This window comes from Panthera onca, chromosome B1 (genome assembly GCF_046562875.1).
Source record: "Panthera onca isolate mPanOnc1 chromosome B1, mPanOnc1 haplotype 2, whole genome shotgun sequence".
Lineage (NCBI taxonomy): Eukaryota > Metazoa > Chordata > Mammalia > Carnivora > Felidae > Panthera > Panthera onca.
The window spans coordinates 61,278,118-61,290,728 of NC_138342.1; the positions used below are offsets into that span (position 1 = coordinate 61,278,118).

The following is a 12,611-nucleotide window of genomic DNA, read 5'->3' on the forward strand; positions in this document are numbered from 1 at the left end:
GAACAGGGAAGGACACTCAGAGAGGGTCAGCAGAACCTGAATGATATTTCGACAGGCATCGAGATTGAGTAGAACGGAACAGAGGTGTTCTCTAACTTTGGATAAGCACTGGATGACTTCCCAGGCAGCCCCAGCCCCTGGCCATAGAGAGTGAAAGGCCACCAAATGTAAACAGAGTCATAACCCCCTCTCCTTCTCATCGTGTTGCAACTCATAGTGAGGGCCAGACCGTCAGTCCCCTTTTGACCCCCAGATAACTTTATTTCAAGGAAGTTATTAATCTATCCCCCAGAGGCATCCCTAACTTTGATTATTAAGGAGAATAATCGTATTACTATGTATCGGGCCCTTGGTAAATAGGTGCTATCCTGGGTACTTATCATGAATTCACTGATTAGCTCTCAGGTCGCCACCATGAGATTGCATCCTCATTTTTAGTTTTACGTGAATTAACCGATTAGCCTTCACACTCCTTTGAGACAGCATCCTCATTTATAGTACAGATAAGAAAACTGAGGTGCAGAGATACTAAAACATTACCAGGACTGAACCCAGAAATCTGACTCCAGAGCTCCTACTTTGTGTTTTCCTCCCAAGTGGTTCCTGGACTTGGTACAAATGGCCTCGTCACCCCTCCCCAGAGCTTTGCAAACTACTGGGAAGTCAGCTTTTTGCTAAGCTCCAGAAAGCAAACTGTTCTTTAGCATTCTTTCCCCAAACTTCCTACTTCTCCTGTTTACATAATTAAATGTGATTCTTCCCATGAGATCATCTGCTTTATCGTGACTTGCTGTCTCTACCTCCATACATAGACATAGACGCAGCAGAACAGAATATTTGAATTAAAAAAAAAAAAAAATAAGGTGCCAGACATCACGCAGACTAAGAGCTGGTTTTAGGTCCCTTGGGCACCTTCTCTTCCACAAAGAACACGAAAGGGTTGAGATTATGGAGAAGCAGAAAGGGGATTTTTTTTTTTTTTCAGAAAAAAATCATTAATCATTTTATTTAGATGCAGTTAAAACAGTGACAATAATCTCTCATGAGGGCTCAGATAGATAACCTATAAAATACCTTAATATAATTTTTAGTTGGTTTTTATTTATTTATTTATTTATTTATTTATTTTTAATTTTTTATTTTTATTTTTATTTTTTTTTTTATTTTTTAATATATGAAATTTACTGTCAAATTGGTTTCCATACAACACCCAGTGCTCATCCCAAAAGGTTCCCTCCTCAATACCCATCACCCACCCTGCCCTCCCTCCCACCCCCCATCAACCCTCAGTTTGTTCTCAGTTTTTAACAGTCTCTTATGCTTTGGCTCTCTCCCACTCTAACCTCTTTTTTTTTTTTTTTTTTCCCTTCCCCTCCCCCATGGGTTTCTGTTATGTTTCTCAGGATCCACATAAGAGTGAAACCATATGGTATCTGTCTTTCTCTGTATGGCTTATTTCACTTAGCATCACACTCTCCAGTTCCATCGATGTTGCTACAAAAGGCCATATTTCATTTTTTCTCATTGCCACGTAGTATTCCATTGTGTATATAAACCACAATTTCTTTATCCATTCATCAGTTGATGGACATTTAGGCTCTTTCCATAATTTGGCTATTGTTGAGAGTGCCGCTATAAACATTGGGGTACAGGTGCCCCTATGCATCAGTACTCCTGTATCCCTTGGATAAATTCCTAGCAGTGCTATTGCTGGGTCATAGGGTAGGTCTATTTTTAATTTTCTGAGGAACCTCCACACTGCTTTCCAGAGCGGCTGCACCAATTTGCATTCCCACCAACAGTGCAAGAGGGTTCCTGTTTCTCCACATCCTCTCCAGCATCTATAGTCTCCTGATTTCTTCATTTTGGCCACTCTGACTGGCGTGAGGTGGTATCTGAGTGTGGTTTTGATTTGTATTTCCCTGATAAGGAGCGACGTTGAACATCTTTTCATGTGCCTGTTGGCCATCCGGATGTCTTCTTTAGAGAAGTGTCTATTCATGTTTTCTGCCCATTTCTTCACTGGGTTATTTGTTTTTCGGGTGTGGAGTTTGATGAGCTCTTTATAGATTTTGGATACTAGCCAGAAAGGGGATTTATAATGAAGGTTTTGGAGGAAGCTGTTGAAAACGTTGCAGGCGTCCCCTCCCCCACCTCTTCCAAGGAGTTATCCTTTCCCCCTTCCAACACTGAGTTTTTGGGTGCAGGGACACAGAACTCATCTTTTAGTCACCAGACCCCAAAGGGCCATAGGCAGACCTTGACAAATAGGACTTGAATCCAGAAACCTTGGGCTTTGAACTGGATGCAATCATTGGATGAGACCTGAGTGTAGACTCCATTGGGGAGGGGATGAGCGGGGTGTGCATGAAAATGTGGGGAGCAACAGGGGCAGACTAAGGTAGTGTGTGGCTACCCTACCATCTGTCTACTCTTCTTCCTTAGCAATAGAAACCCAGATTCTTACAGATACCACCTAGAATGAGGACTACACTTGCCAACCTGCCTTTCAGCTAGATGTTAACATATGACAAAATTCTGAACAGAAATATGAACAAAAATTCTGTATACAACTGAATGTCCTTAGAGGGAAGAAACATGCCTTTCTTCTACTTTCTAAATTATGCTGCTAGAATATGGTTGTGATGGCTGGAGCTCAAGTAGCCACGTTGGGCCATGATGTAGCATGGTAGAGCAACAAGAGAGCAGAACACTGGGTCTCTAGTGACTTTGTGGTATTACTACCAGCCCTGGACTGCTTGCTTCCAGTGTTTATTTACAGAAGGAAGAAATAATCACAAGGCATTGTTGTTTGAAGTTTTCTGTCACTTCAGCCAAATGTAGTTAATACTATTTCCACTTATTGAGTATAAATTTTGTAAGGCACATGCACATATATTTTCATTTAATCCTCACAACATCTATGATACAATCATTCACTCTCCTATTGTATAGATTCAGAAACTGAGGTTACAGTAGGTTAAATAACTTTTTCAAGGAATTATAACTATAAGTAGCAGGAAAAGAATTTTTATCCATTTCTAGCCTATCCAACCACTCACCATACCTACTCAAGGAAAAAAGAACACAGTTCCATACTTCAGTATCTGTGTGTCAGAGACTACCATTCTCCCCCATCTCTTTTCCCCTTCTTTGTCATAGGAATGGAAACCCTAGCTTTTGTGCTAGGCATGTGGCCAGCCAGCCAGAAGACTGCATTTCCAGCCTCCCTTCCAGCAAGGAGTAGTCATGTAACTACTTTCTGAACAATGGGATGAGAGCAGAAGAGATGTATACAACTTCTTTCCTGTGTCTTTAAAAGGGCAGGGATATTCTTCCCCTCTTCCTCCCTCTATCCTATTGCTTGGAATACAGATGTGGTGGCAGGCCATCTTGGCCTATAAGATGAGGGCTCAGGAAAGACACGCTAAGGACCGCAGAATAACAAGACATAAGGAGGCTTGGTTCTTGGATAACCTAGTAAAACACAGCTGCCATATCAGCCAAGTGCTGCATGTTCCCAGATTCAAATCCAGTCTGTCTGATTCCAAAGCCATGCTCTTTCATTTATGTCTCATATCACAAAGACTTGTATATTAATTAGAGTTGCCCAGAGCACACTAGCTTGTGTAGTAATTGCTTAGGCAAATGTTGTCAAAGATGTCGTAGTAGGGATTCCTGTGTTTTGGAAAGGGCAGCTGGGAGTTCATAAGCCATAAGACACCATTCAATTGTTAAAAATCTATGATTAAAAGAAAATAGAATTCTTGTTTTCTAAATTTTTACTTCCAAAGTGAAACAGAAAATAGAGACGTATTAATATGGGAGTATAATGCATTCTGTCTCTCACTCCCTCCTCCTGCTGGTTATTGTAAATTTCTTTAGGGCAGGCACCATCTCTGGTTATCTTTGTATCACCCCTACCACTTCCTTTGCACATAGTAAGCACTTTAACCATAGTTGTTGAGTTTAATTCGAAATTGATCATCGTTTTTCTGTCTGCCAATAGCATCCTCCCTGAATGAAGTATGCACTTAAAACATTTGTTGAGTTTAACTGAGTTATTTGAGAGGTAGAGGCTCTTCAGGTACACTGAATGGGGGTGTTTATTAGAACTGTCTAGGTCAGGGATAGCAAATAGATGGCTCTAGCTGCCACTCCCCACTATCATGTCCATAGAAACATCACTAATGGATCGTAGCACACTTGCTCCTTGAGCCCAGATGTATATTCCTTGTTTGTTTAATCTTTTAATGTTTATTGATTTTTTAGAGAGAAAGAGAGAGAGAGACTGAGCGCAAGTGGGAGAGGGGCAGAGAGAGAGGGAGAACAGAATTTGAAGCTGGCTTCAGGCTCTGAGCTGTCAGCACAGAGCTCAAACCTACGAACCTTGAGATCATGACCAGAGCTGAAGTCAGACACTTAACCAACTGAGCCACTGAGGCGCCCCTCATGGCTTCCTTAACAGCCCTTATTAAGTCACCTGGAGTCAGCATGCAAAATGACATTGACTTTATGTAGGCAGTGACTGGGTTAAATTATTATGAACTGGGTTGTTATTATTATGAACTGGGTTAAATTATGGTGAAATATGCACTATTTCATTACTTGGCCAGTACCTTGTGCCTGTCTAGTTTAGCCAAGAGCTCCAGGTCGGTCATGTCTGACACTCCGCCATGAAGAATCAGGACCTTCTCATCAACCAGAGTGGCCAGAGGAAGCCAACAGAAAACATCTTTCAGTATTTTTAGTATTTTCTTGCCATGTGTCTGAAAAATGATATTAAGAAGATAATAATTTTCAAGTGATACACTTAACTTATCTGAACTAAGAAAAACTTGCTTTTAAAGGCAGCATACCTTATATTTATGCATCACTTCCTTGGTAAAGCCGTATCTAGATTTAGAAGCAAAACTAGATATTAAATTTAATGACAACACTTATGGTATAATTGAATTTTTATAAGAATTCATATACTATATACATATACTCAAATATATAGAAAAGAGACTGAGGAATAATTGCTAAATGTTTACAATTATAGCATTAACTCTGGGTCAAGAAATTAGGGGATATTTTAACGTTCTTCCTTTTGTTTATCTGTATTTCTTAGTTTTTCTACAGTGAGTTTTATTGTTCATATGATAAAGAGTACGGATATGTGGAAAAACGTTTAATGGTTTTATTATAAGTAGGATAATATGTAGGTTTGTAAGAAATATTTTAATGTTACATATTGTGTATTCCTTTAAAAAATTGGAAAACTACTTGAAAAGTTACCTAACAAATAAGAAGTTCTAACAAAGTAACTTTTCAATCACAAGTAAACATCAAATACCCAAGTGTGTTTGAGTTTGTTACCGTAAGTTCACCAAATGGTCCTCATGGTTTCCTCGATTAAGATGGAACTCTTTTGGGTAAACCAACATGAAGGCAAAAAGAACCATCAGGATCTCTACTGAATCCTTGCCTCGATCAACGAAGTCACCATTGAAGACGTAGGCCCTCTCTGGTGACGGGAGGCCATTCTTCCCAAAAAGAAGACAAGTCCAAGAAGTGGCAACAAAGGAAGGGAATAGGAAATCAGGTCAAGCCAATGGACATTTGACAGTTACGTCAGATCGAACACCAATTCTGTGCTTTCTGGCTCTTCTCCAAATGTGAATTGTCAATAAAAGATGGAAGTATTTTTTTATTGGTCTTATATTTTCTTTCTAGCGTGTTCATCAAAATAAGTGCTTTATACAAAGCCAGAGTTTTGCCATATGGTATGTGCAAAGGACACCAAGCTTGTGATCCAAAAGCCAGTTTTAAATTCTGGCCACAATATCTTTAGTAATAATAACAATAGCTGTCAGTTTCCTCAGGATTAAAGGATACAATAAGTGGGAAAATGCTTTGGGAAGCACAGTATATATGTAAAGTAATATTACATTAATAGGACATTCATGTATGCTGTTACACGTTCTACATTTTATAACTAAAAATGGATAGGAAAATAGCTTTCAGTTGCTTTAATAATCAATAATTTTCTTTATTTGGAAAAAAAATCAATCACTAAGTAAGGATTCTTTCTCTTTGTTAACCTCAGACTTTTAAAACAGTTTACAAAAATATACTAAAATATAATATAGTACTGACTTTTATATTATATATTTGCTACTATGTATTATTTTTTAATGACTTAAAGTAATATTTTTGAGCGCCTGGGTGGCTCAGTTGGTTAAGCATCCGACTTCGGCTCAGGTCATGATCTCACGGTTCGTGGGTTTGAGCCCCACATCGGGCTCTGTGCTAACAGCTCAGAGCCTGGAGCCTACTTCAGATTCTGCATCTCCCTCTCTCTCTGCCTCTCCTCTACTCACACTCTGTCTCTCTCTCTCTCAAAAATAAATAAACATAAAAGAAAATGTTTTAAAAATAAAAAGATAAAGTAATATTTAAAAAATCCAAGCAATACTTAAGCATTTTGTTAATAGATACTTCCAAAATAAGCCTCAGAGCAAGACAGGATCTTAAACATTCATACCTTATGAAATATAAATATTAAGTCATCCAACTGGCCATGTAAATCTCCTAACAAAGACAGAAAAAGAATATCAGTTTTTACTGGTCCTTACCACTGTGTCTCATTTTTACTATAAAAAGGAAAATACCCAGAAAAATCTGACAAAGTTATGGTTACTTTTTTCCATATGTAAGACAGGGATAAATATTAACTTCCCTTGTTGCAGGGATAGCTAATATTGAAAGAAGAAAACACAGTATCTTTTCTCTATATGATTATCATAAATAAACAGTAAATGAAGCAAAAATAGGACAGAACAGTGCAGGGATGCAAACTCAGGTGAGAACTGGAGAGATTTTGTCCCATCTGAAGTAGGAAGCCGCTATTTATGGGCCAGTGTTAGGAGATTTTTCAAGAGGTGTTGGAAATGTCAATTTTAATATGAATTCTCCAATTTTCAAATGTTGGAAATTTATTAAAAAAATATTTTTCTGGGGCTCCTGGGTGGCTCAGTTGTTTAAGCATCCAACTTCAGCTCAGGTCATGATCTCATGGTTCATGGGTTCGAGCCCCACATCAGGCTCTGTGCTAACAGCTCAGAGCCTAGAGCCTGCTTCAGATTCTGTGTCTCCCTCTGTCTCTATCCCTCCCCTGCTTGCGCACACATGTGCGCTCTCTCTCTCTCTGTCTCTCAAAAATAAAAAAACATTTAAAAAATTTTTTTTAATTTTTTTCTGTCAGAATGGCTAGAATTAACAACTCGAGAAAACAACAGATGTTGGTGAGGATGCGGAAAAAGAGGAACCCTCTTTTGCACTGCTGGTGGGAATGCAAACTGGTGCAACCACTCTGGAAAACAGTATGGAAGTTCCTCAAAAAATTAAAAATAGAACTACCCTACGAGCCAGCAATTGCACTACTAGGCATCTAGCCAAAGAATACAAAAATACTGTTTTGAAGGGGCACATGCACCCCAATGTTTATAGCAGCACTATCAACAATAGCCAAATTATGGAAAGAGCCCAAATGTCTATTGACTGATGAACGGATAAAGAAGAGGTGGTATACACACACACACACACACACACACACGCACGCACGCACGCACACACACACACACACGCATACAATGGAATACTACCTGGTGATGAAAAAGAATGAAATCTTGCCATTTGCAGCAATGTGGATAGAACTAGAGTGTATAATGGTAAGCAAAATAAGTCAGTCAGAGAAAGATAGCATATGATTTAAATCGTATGTGTAATTTGAGAAACACAACAGATGAACATAGGAGAACGGAAGCAAAAATAAGATAAAAACAGGGAGGGAGGCAAATCATAAGAGACTCTTAAATACAAAGAACAAACTGAGGGTTGCTGGAGGGGGGTGGGGCGATGGGCTGAATGGGTGATGGGTATTAAGGAGGGCACTTTTTGGGATGACCACTGGGTGTCATAGGTAAGAGATAAATCACTGGGTTCTACTCCTGAAGCCAAGACTACACTGTATGTTAACTGACTTGAATTTTTTAAAAAAAGATTTTAATTAAAAAATAATAATAATTTTAAAAATTTAAGGGGCACCTTGGTGGCTCAGTTGGTTAAGCATCTGACTCTTAATTTTGGCTCAGGTCGTGATCTCATGGTTTGTGAGATTGAGCCCCATGACAGGGTCTGGGCTGATGGCTTGGAGCCTGCTTGGAACTCTCTCTCTCTCTCTCTAAATAAGTAAATAAACTTTCAAAAATAATTAAAAAATAAAATAAATAAAAATTTAAGAATATTTCAGGGCAAACAAGACCTAGCTGCAGGTTGCATGTGGCCCTCGAGGTGCCAGTTTACAATCCCGGCTGTGCGACAGTCTGCACCCCCTAAGTGAAGATGTGGGACCTCAGTCTGTAACAGATGTCTATTTTTTTTAAATTAAATTTAATTAATTTATTTTGAAAGAGAGAGAGAGCAGGGGAGAGGCAGAGAGAGAAAGAGAGAGAAAGAGAGAGAGAGAGAGAGAGACAATCCCAAGCAGGCTCCGCGCTGTCAGCACAGAGCCTGATGCAAGGCTCGAATTCACAAACCATGAGATCATGACGTGAACTGATCTCACGTCATCAATCAAGAGTCAGACGCTTAACTGACTGAGCCACCCAGGTGCCCCTATAACAGGTGTTTAAACTTTACCGAAAACATAAGGATATGGAAAGAATCATCATGGACAGTATTTCTCTCTGGAAGAAGAATACATGTAGACAGAAGGAATAATTTGCTAGGCATTAGGGCCTGCTGCTCAAGGCACAAGAAATAAACTGTCTTCTGACAAGGGAGGATCTGGCTATTTGCAGGGATTGTGTTCTGAGTGAAAGCATGAGTTTGGAGTCAAATCTGAATTGTTTGGGGAAATAAAGCAGAGTCTGGGCCCTCTTGTCCCATAATCCTTCACTGCACTGCCTCTACTCCAGTAAGCATGGAGCGAATAAGCAAGCTCTCAGCGAGAATCACATCTCCCGCCAGCCGCGCCCTTCCTCTTTCCCATCACAAGCGTTTTCTTGTTTGCGTCCAGCGTGGGAAGCCATTTCTGACTGACTCTCACCGCACACTGTGATCTCCTCGCTGTAACAGGTGGAGACCCGGTTGATGTTTGGCAGTTGTATCAGGTGTTTCCTGGTTTCATGCAAAAGATTCAAGACATAGCGAGCATGGAGCTGCTACTAGGAGGAAGAGGGGAGAGGGAACAAAACAACACTGATATTCATGCAGCAAAATGAGCCTCGCCTTTACTGCCTAATGATCCTAGTCACCCAAGACCCCAAGACCCTGGTAAAGTGCCCCTGCGACCCTATGCATGGATCCTTTCTTTTTCACCCATCTTCTGCCCTTGTTTCTGCTTTTCAACATCCCCCAATATTGAACTAATTTCCTCTTTCCTTCCTTGCCTTCCGCTTGGGAGAAATGCATGCTTGTCTCAGAGAGGTGTGAAGAAGTGCACGCATGTCAATGGTACTAAGTTATCCTGACATCCTGGGGGAAACCACCCCAACGTCTCCTGTGGTGAATTATCTTCTTATGAAAGAGACGAAGAGCTGGAGTCTGGCAGAGAACCAGAATGTGACCACTTCTTACCGCCTCTGCCTCTACCACCAGGGTTTGGAGCCACTCTCATGTTTTGCCTGGACTGTTGCAGGACCTTAACTGATCATCCTGCTTCAGCCCTTGCTCCCTATGTTCCATTCAGAAAACGGAATGATTATTTTAAAAAGCAAGCCAGATTATATCATTCCTATGCCCAATGTCTCCCCATCTCTTTGAGAAGAATAAAAGTCTACCCACCCTCCTCTCTGCCTCCATCCCCTAACACTCTTCCCCGACCTCCTCCTCACCAGCCACAATGGCCTTCCTGAGGTCCCTGAGCCATCCAGGCAAGGTCCTGCCTCCTGGCCTTTCCATTTGTTCCCTCTGCCTGGAACATTTTTCTGGAGGCATCCACATGGTGCGTTTCTTCACCATCTTCAACCTTTGCTCAGAAATCACCTTATCCATGGTGCTTTCTAAGACTACTCCATAAATTGCCATCTCTCCTACCCAGAACTTAGTTTATTCTCTTACATAGCTCTTATTCTCCTTCTAATATACTGCAGAATCTGCTTATTTGTTGTTATTTATTTATCTACTGTCTGTCTCTCCTCTAGAATGTTAGCCCTGTGAGAGCAGGAATTGGTGTCTGTCTTGCTCATTGCTATATCCCCAGTGCCCAGAACAGTGTCTGTACATAGCAGTGCTCAGTAATTATCAGTGGGATGAATGAACAAAGAAATATTACATGATGAGGAGGAGAAGTTTTCAGTGCATAAAAACTGGCTTATTGACTACAAGGTCCTGGCTAAGCAAAGGGGGCATGGAATCTCTCTAGTGGATCCATGACACTAACACCCTAAATCCAGGGCTATTCCTTCTGTGTTGGGTCTGGTCTCCCTCTCCATATTCCACAAAGTTGGTCATGACCCAGGTTTCCCAGGGTGAGCTTACCTGTTTCAGTCTGAAAGCTTCTACCAGGGCAGTTGCGTGATCAGGAAGGAGTGGGAAGGAGAGGCGTGGTCCCGTGTAATTGTCAGGGACTTCTATAGATTCATAGTCACCGAATTTCTCCATCTCAGAGTCCTGGGGGAATCTGTCCTCGGTGAACATGCGGTCCAGGAAGTCCCCTGGTTAGGACAGAAAGGGTAGGACAGCTTATGTTCAGATGTGCAGTCCATGGGCAATACAAAACAGTCTTTCCCTGGACCATACTTTTTTGAGAGAGAGAGAGAGAGAGAGAGAGAGAGAGAGAGAGAGAGAGAGAGAAAGAGAGAATTCTAAGCAGGCTCCACCCTGTCAGCACAGAGCCTGATTCAGGGCTTGAACTCATGAATTGTGAGATCAAGACCTGAGCTGAGATCAAGAGTCAGATGCTTAACTGACTGAGCCACCCAGGTGCCCCAATTTTACTTTTATTTTAAAAGACCGAGGTTTGGGGCGCCTGGGTGGCTCAGTCTGTTAAGCGACTGACTTCGGCTCAGGTCATGATCTCACAGTCCGTGAGTTTGAGCCCCGCGTCGGGCTCTGTGCTGACAGCTCAGAGCCTGGAGCCTGCTTCGGATTCTGCGTCTCCCTCTCTCTTTGCCCCTCCCCTGCTCGTGCTCTCTCCCTCTGTCTCTCAAAAAATAAATAAATGTTAAAAAAATGTTAAAAGGCTGAGATTTGTCAGACTTAGAACAGAAATTTAGCAGCTGAGGCTTGTAAGCAGAAGGAAAGGGAAAAACCTTAGTGAAACAAAAAAGCTCACAGGTATTTCTGGTGCTGTCAGTCAGTGTGCCAGAAGCCATCAGACCTTTCAAGGTCCTTCAGGCAAGGGCCAACCATCAGCCTCTGCATCTCTGGCCTGGGAGCTTTCTTCCTGGGTCCACAGAGGGCCCTGCTTGGCAGGCCAGAAATGCTGTGGAATTAACGATGCTTCCTATCCATCCCTCCCAGCAGCCTTCAACTAATGAGTCTCAGGAGTTGACACAGGAAGACTCTAGTTCTCTCTGCCTTCAGGTGGGATCATTCCAAGGCAAGTGTTCTGCACTATTTCCCAGGCACCTTTTGTTGCTGGCTTAGTAGCCCCCACCCCTGCCTCTGCCTCTTTATAAGCTGCCTTCCCTTCCCTGAATTCCTTCCCCAGTCCCTCCCCACCGCCCGACTGTTTTCCTGTATTTAACAAACAAACTCCTTGCACTCAAATTCTTGTCTCCAGGTGTGATTCTGGGAGAACCCAGAAGCTGCCATTTATCTGTCAGCCTCCTCACTCATTCCCTGGCCGTCACGGGATCTATGCCCCCTGTGTCTCCCCCGCTCAGTCTGATATCTACAACCCTGAGGCCCTCCTGTATGGCAGCTCATACTCACTCTCATGGTTGCTGCTGGGGGTGAAGTGATCCACAAGGTAGCTGAAGAAATCATGGAGCTGCAGAAGAGTCGAAGACTTGGCTTTAGAGATGGGCGCAAAGAGAACCAGGAGGGGTCCGGGTCAGCTGCACCCTCTGGGCACCTGGCCCTTGCTGCCCATGTGCTGGAAGGCAGAGCTCGAGTGACTGGGGCCCACATCCCGCCGCACCTTGACCTGGTCTTGCTGTCCCGCGTACTCTATAGACTGGAAGATGCGCCAGGTGCAGTGCCGCCTCATCTCCAGGCGCGCCGTGTAGCGTCGGTACCATCTCTGGATTAGGGCTGCCGCCTTGAAGGCTGTGACACAGATGGAGAAGACAGCCTGTGAGCTGGGACTCCGTGGGCCAGGGCGGAGGTGAAGGGCACCGCTCCTGTTGTCATCTGGGGACAGGATGGTGGGGAAAGCACTACCCATTGCCCCTGGGAGGAAGGATTTGCCTCACCGCTGGCTGGGGTGCTCTCTTCCCCACTCCCTCCCCCACCCCACCTTCATTCTCACCTAGTGGTTATACTAATATCACTGTAGGTTTACTGGAACTCCTACTGTCTGCTGAAAACTCTTATGTGTGAGAGGTGGAAAGGTTGGATTGCCAGGATCATTGAGAGATCTAAACTGGACAGGTTGCAAGCATGAGGCATACTTGAAG

General features: G+C 42.5%; 1 protein-coding gene across 3 annotated transcripts in view; it reads right to left on the minus strand.

The window, feature by feature from the left end:
* PPEF2 (protein phosphatase with EF-hand domain 2) overlaps positions 1 to 12,611 on the minus strand; it is a 42,275-nt gene that overhangs the window by 13,410 nt on the left and 16,254 nt on the right. For all 3 annotated transcript variants that reach the window (XM_078446025.2, XM_078446026.2, XM_060654842.3), the window contains 8 exons: positions 12,134 to 12,261; positions 11,926 to 11,983; positions 10,528 to 10,703; positions 9,095 to 9,209; positions 6,530 to 6,576; positions 5,362 to 5,528; positions 4,860 to 4,896; positions 4,620 to 4,769 (listed from right to left, as the gene is read on the minus strand). In XM_078446025.2, the coding sequence (XP_078302151.1) occupies positions 4,620 to 4,769; positions 4,860 to 4,896; positions 5,362 to 5,528; positions 6,530 to 6,576; positions 9,095 to 9,209; positions 10,528 to 10,703; positions 11,926 to 11,983; positions 12,134 to 12,261 (878 nt within the window). The remainder of the gene's footprint in view (positions 1 to 4,619; positions 4,770 to 4,859; positions 4,897 to 5,361; positions 5,529 to 6,529; positions 6,577 to 9,094; positions 9,210 to 10,527; positions 10,704 to 11,925; positions 11,984 to 12,133; positions 12,262 to 12,611) is intronic.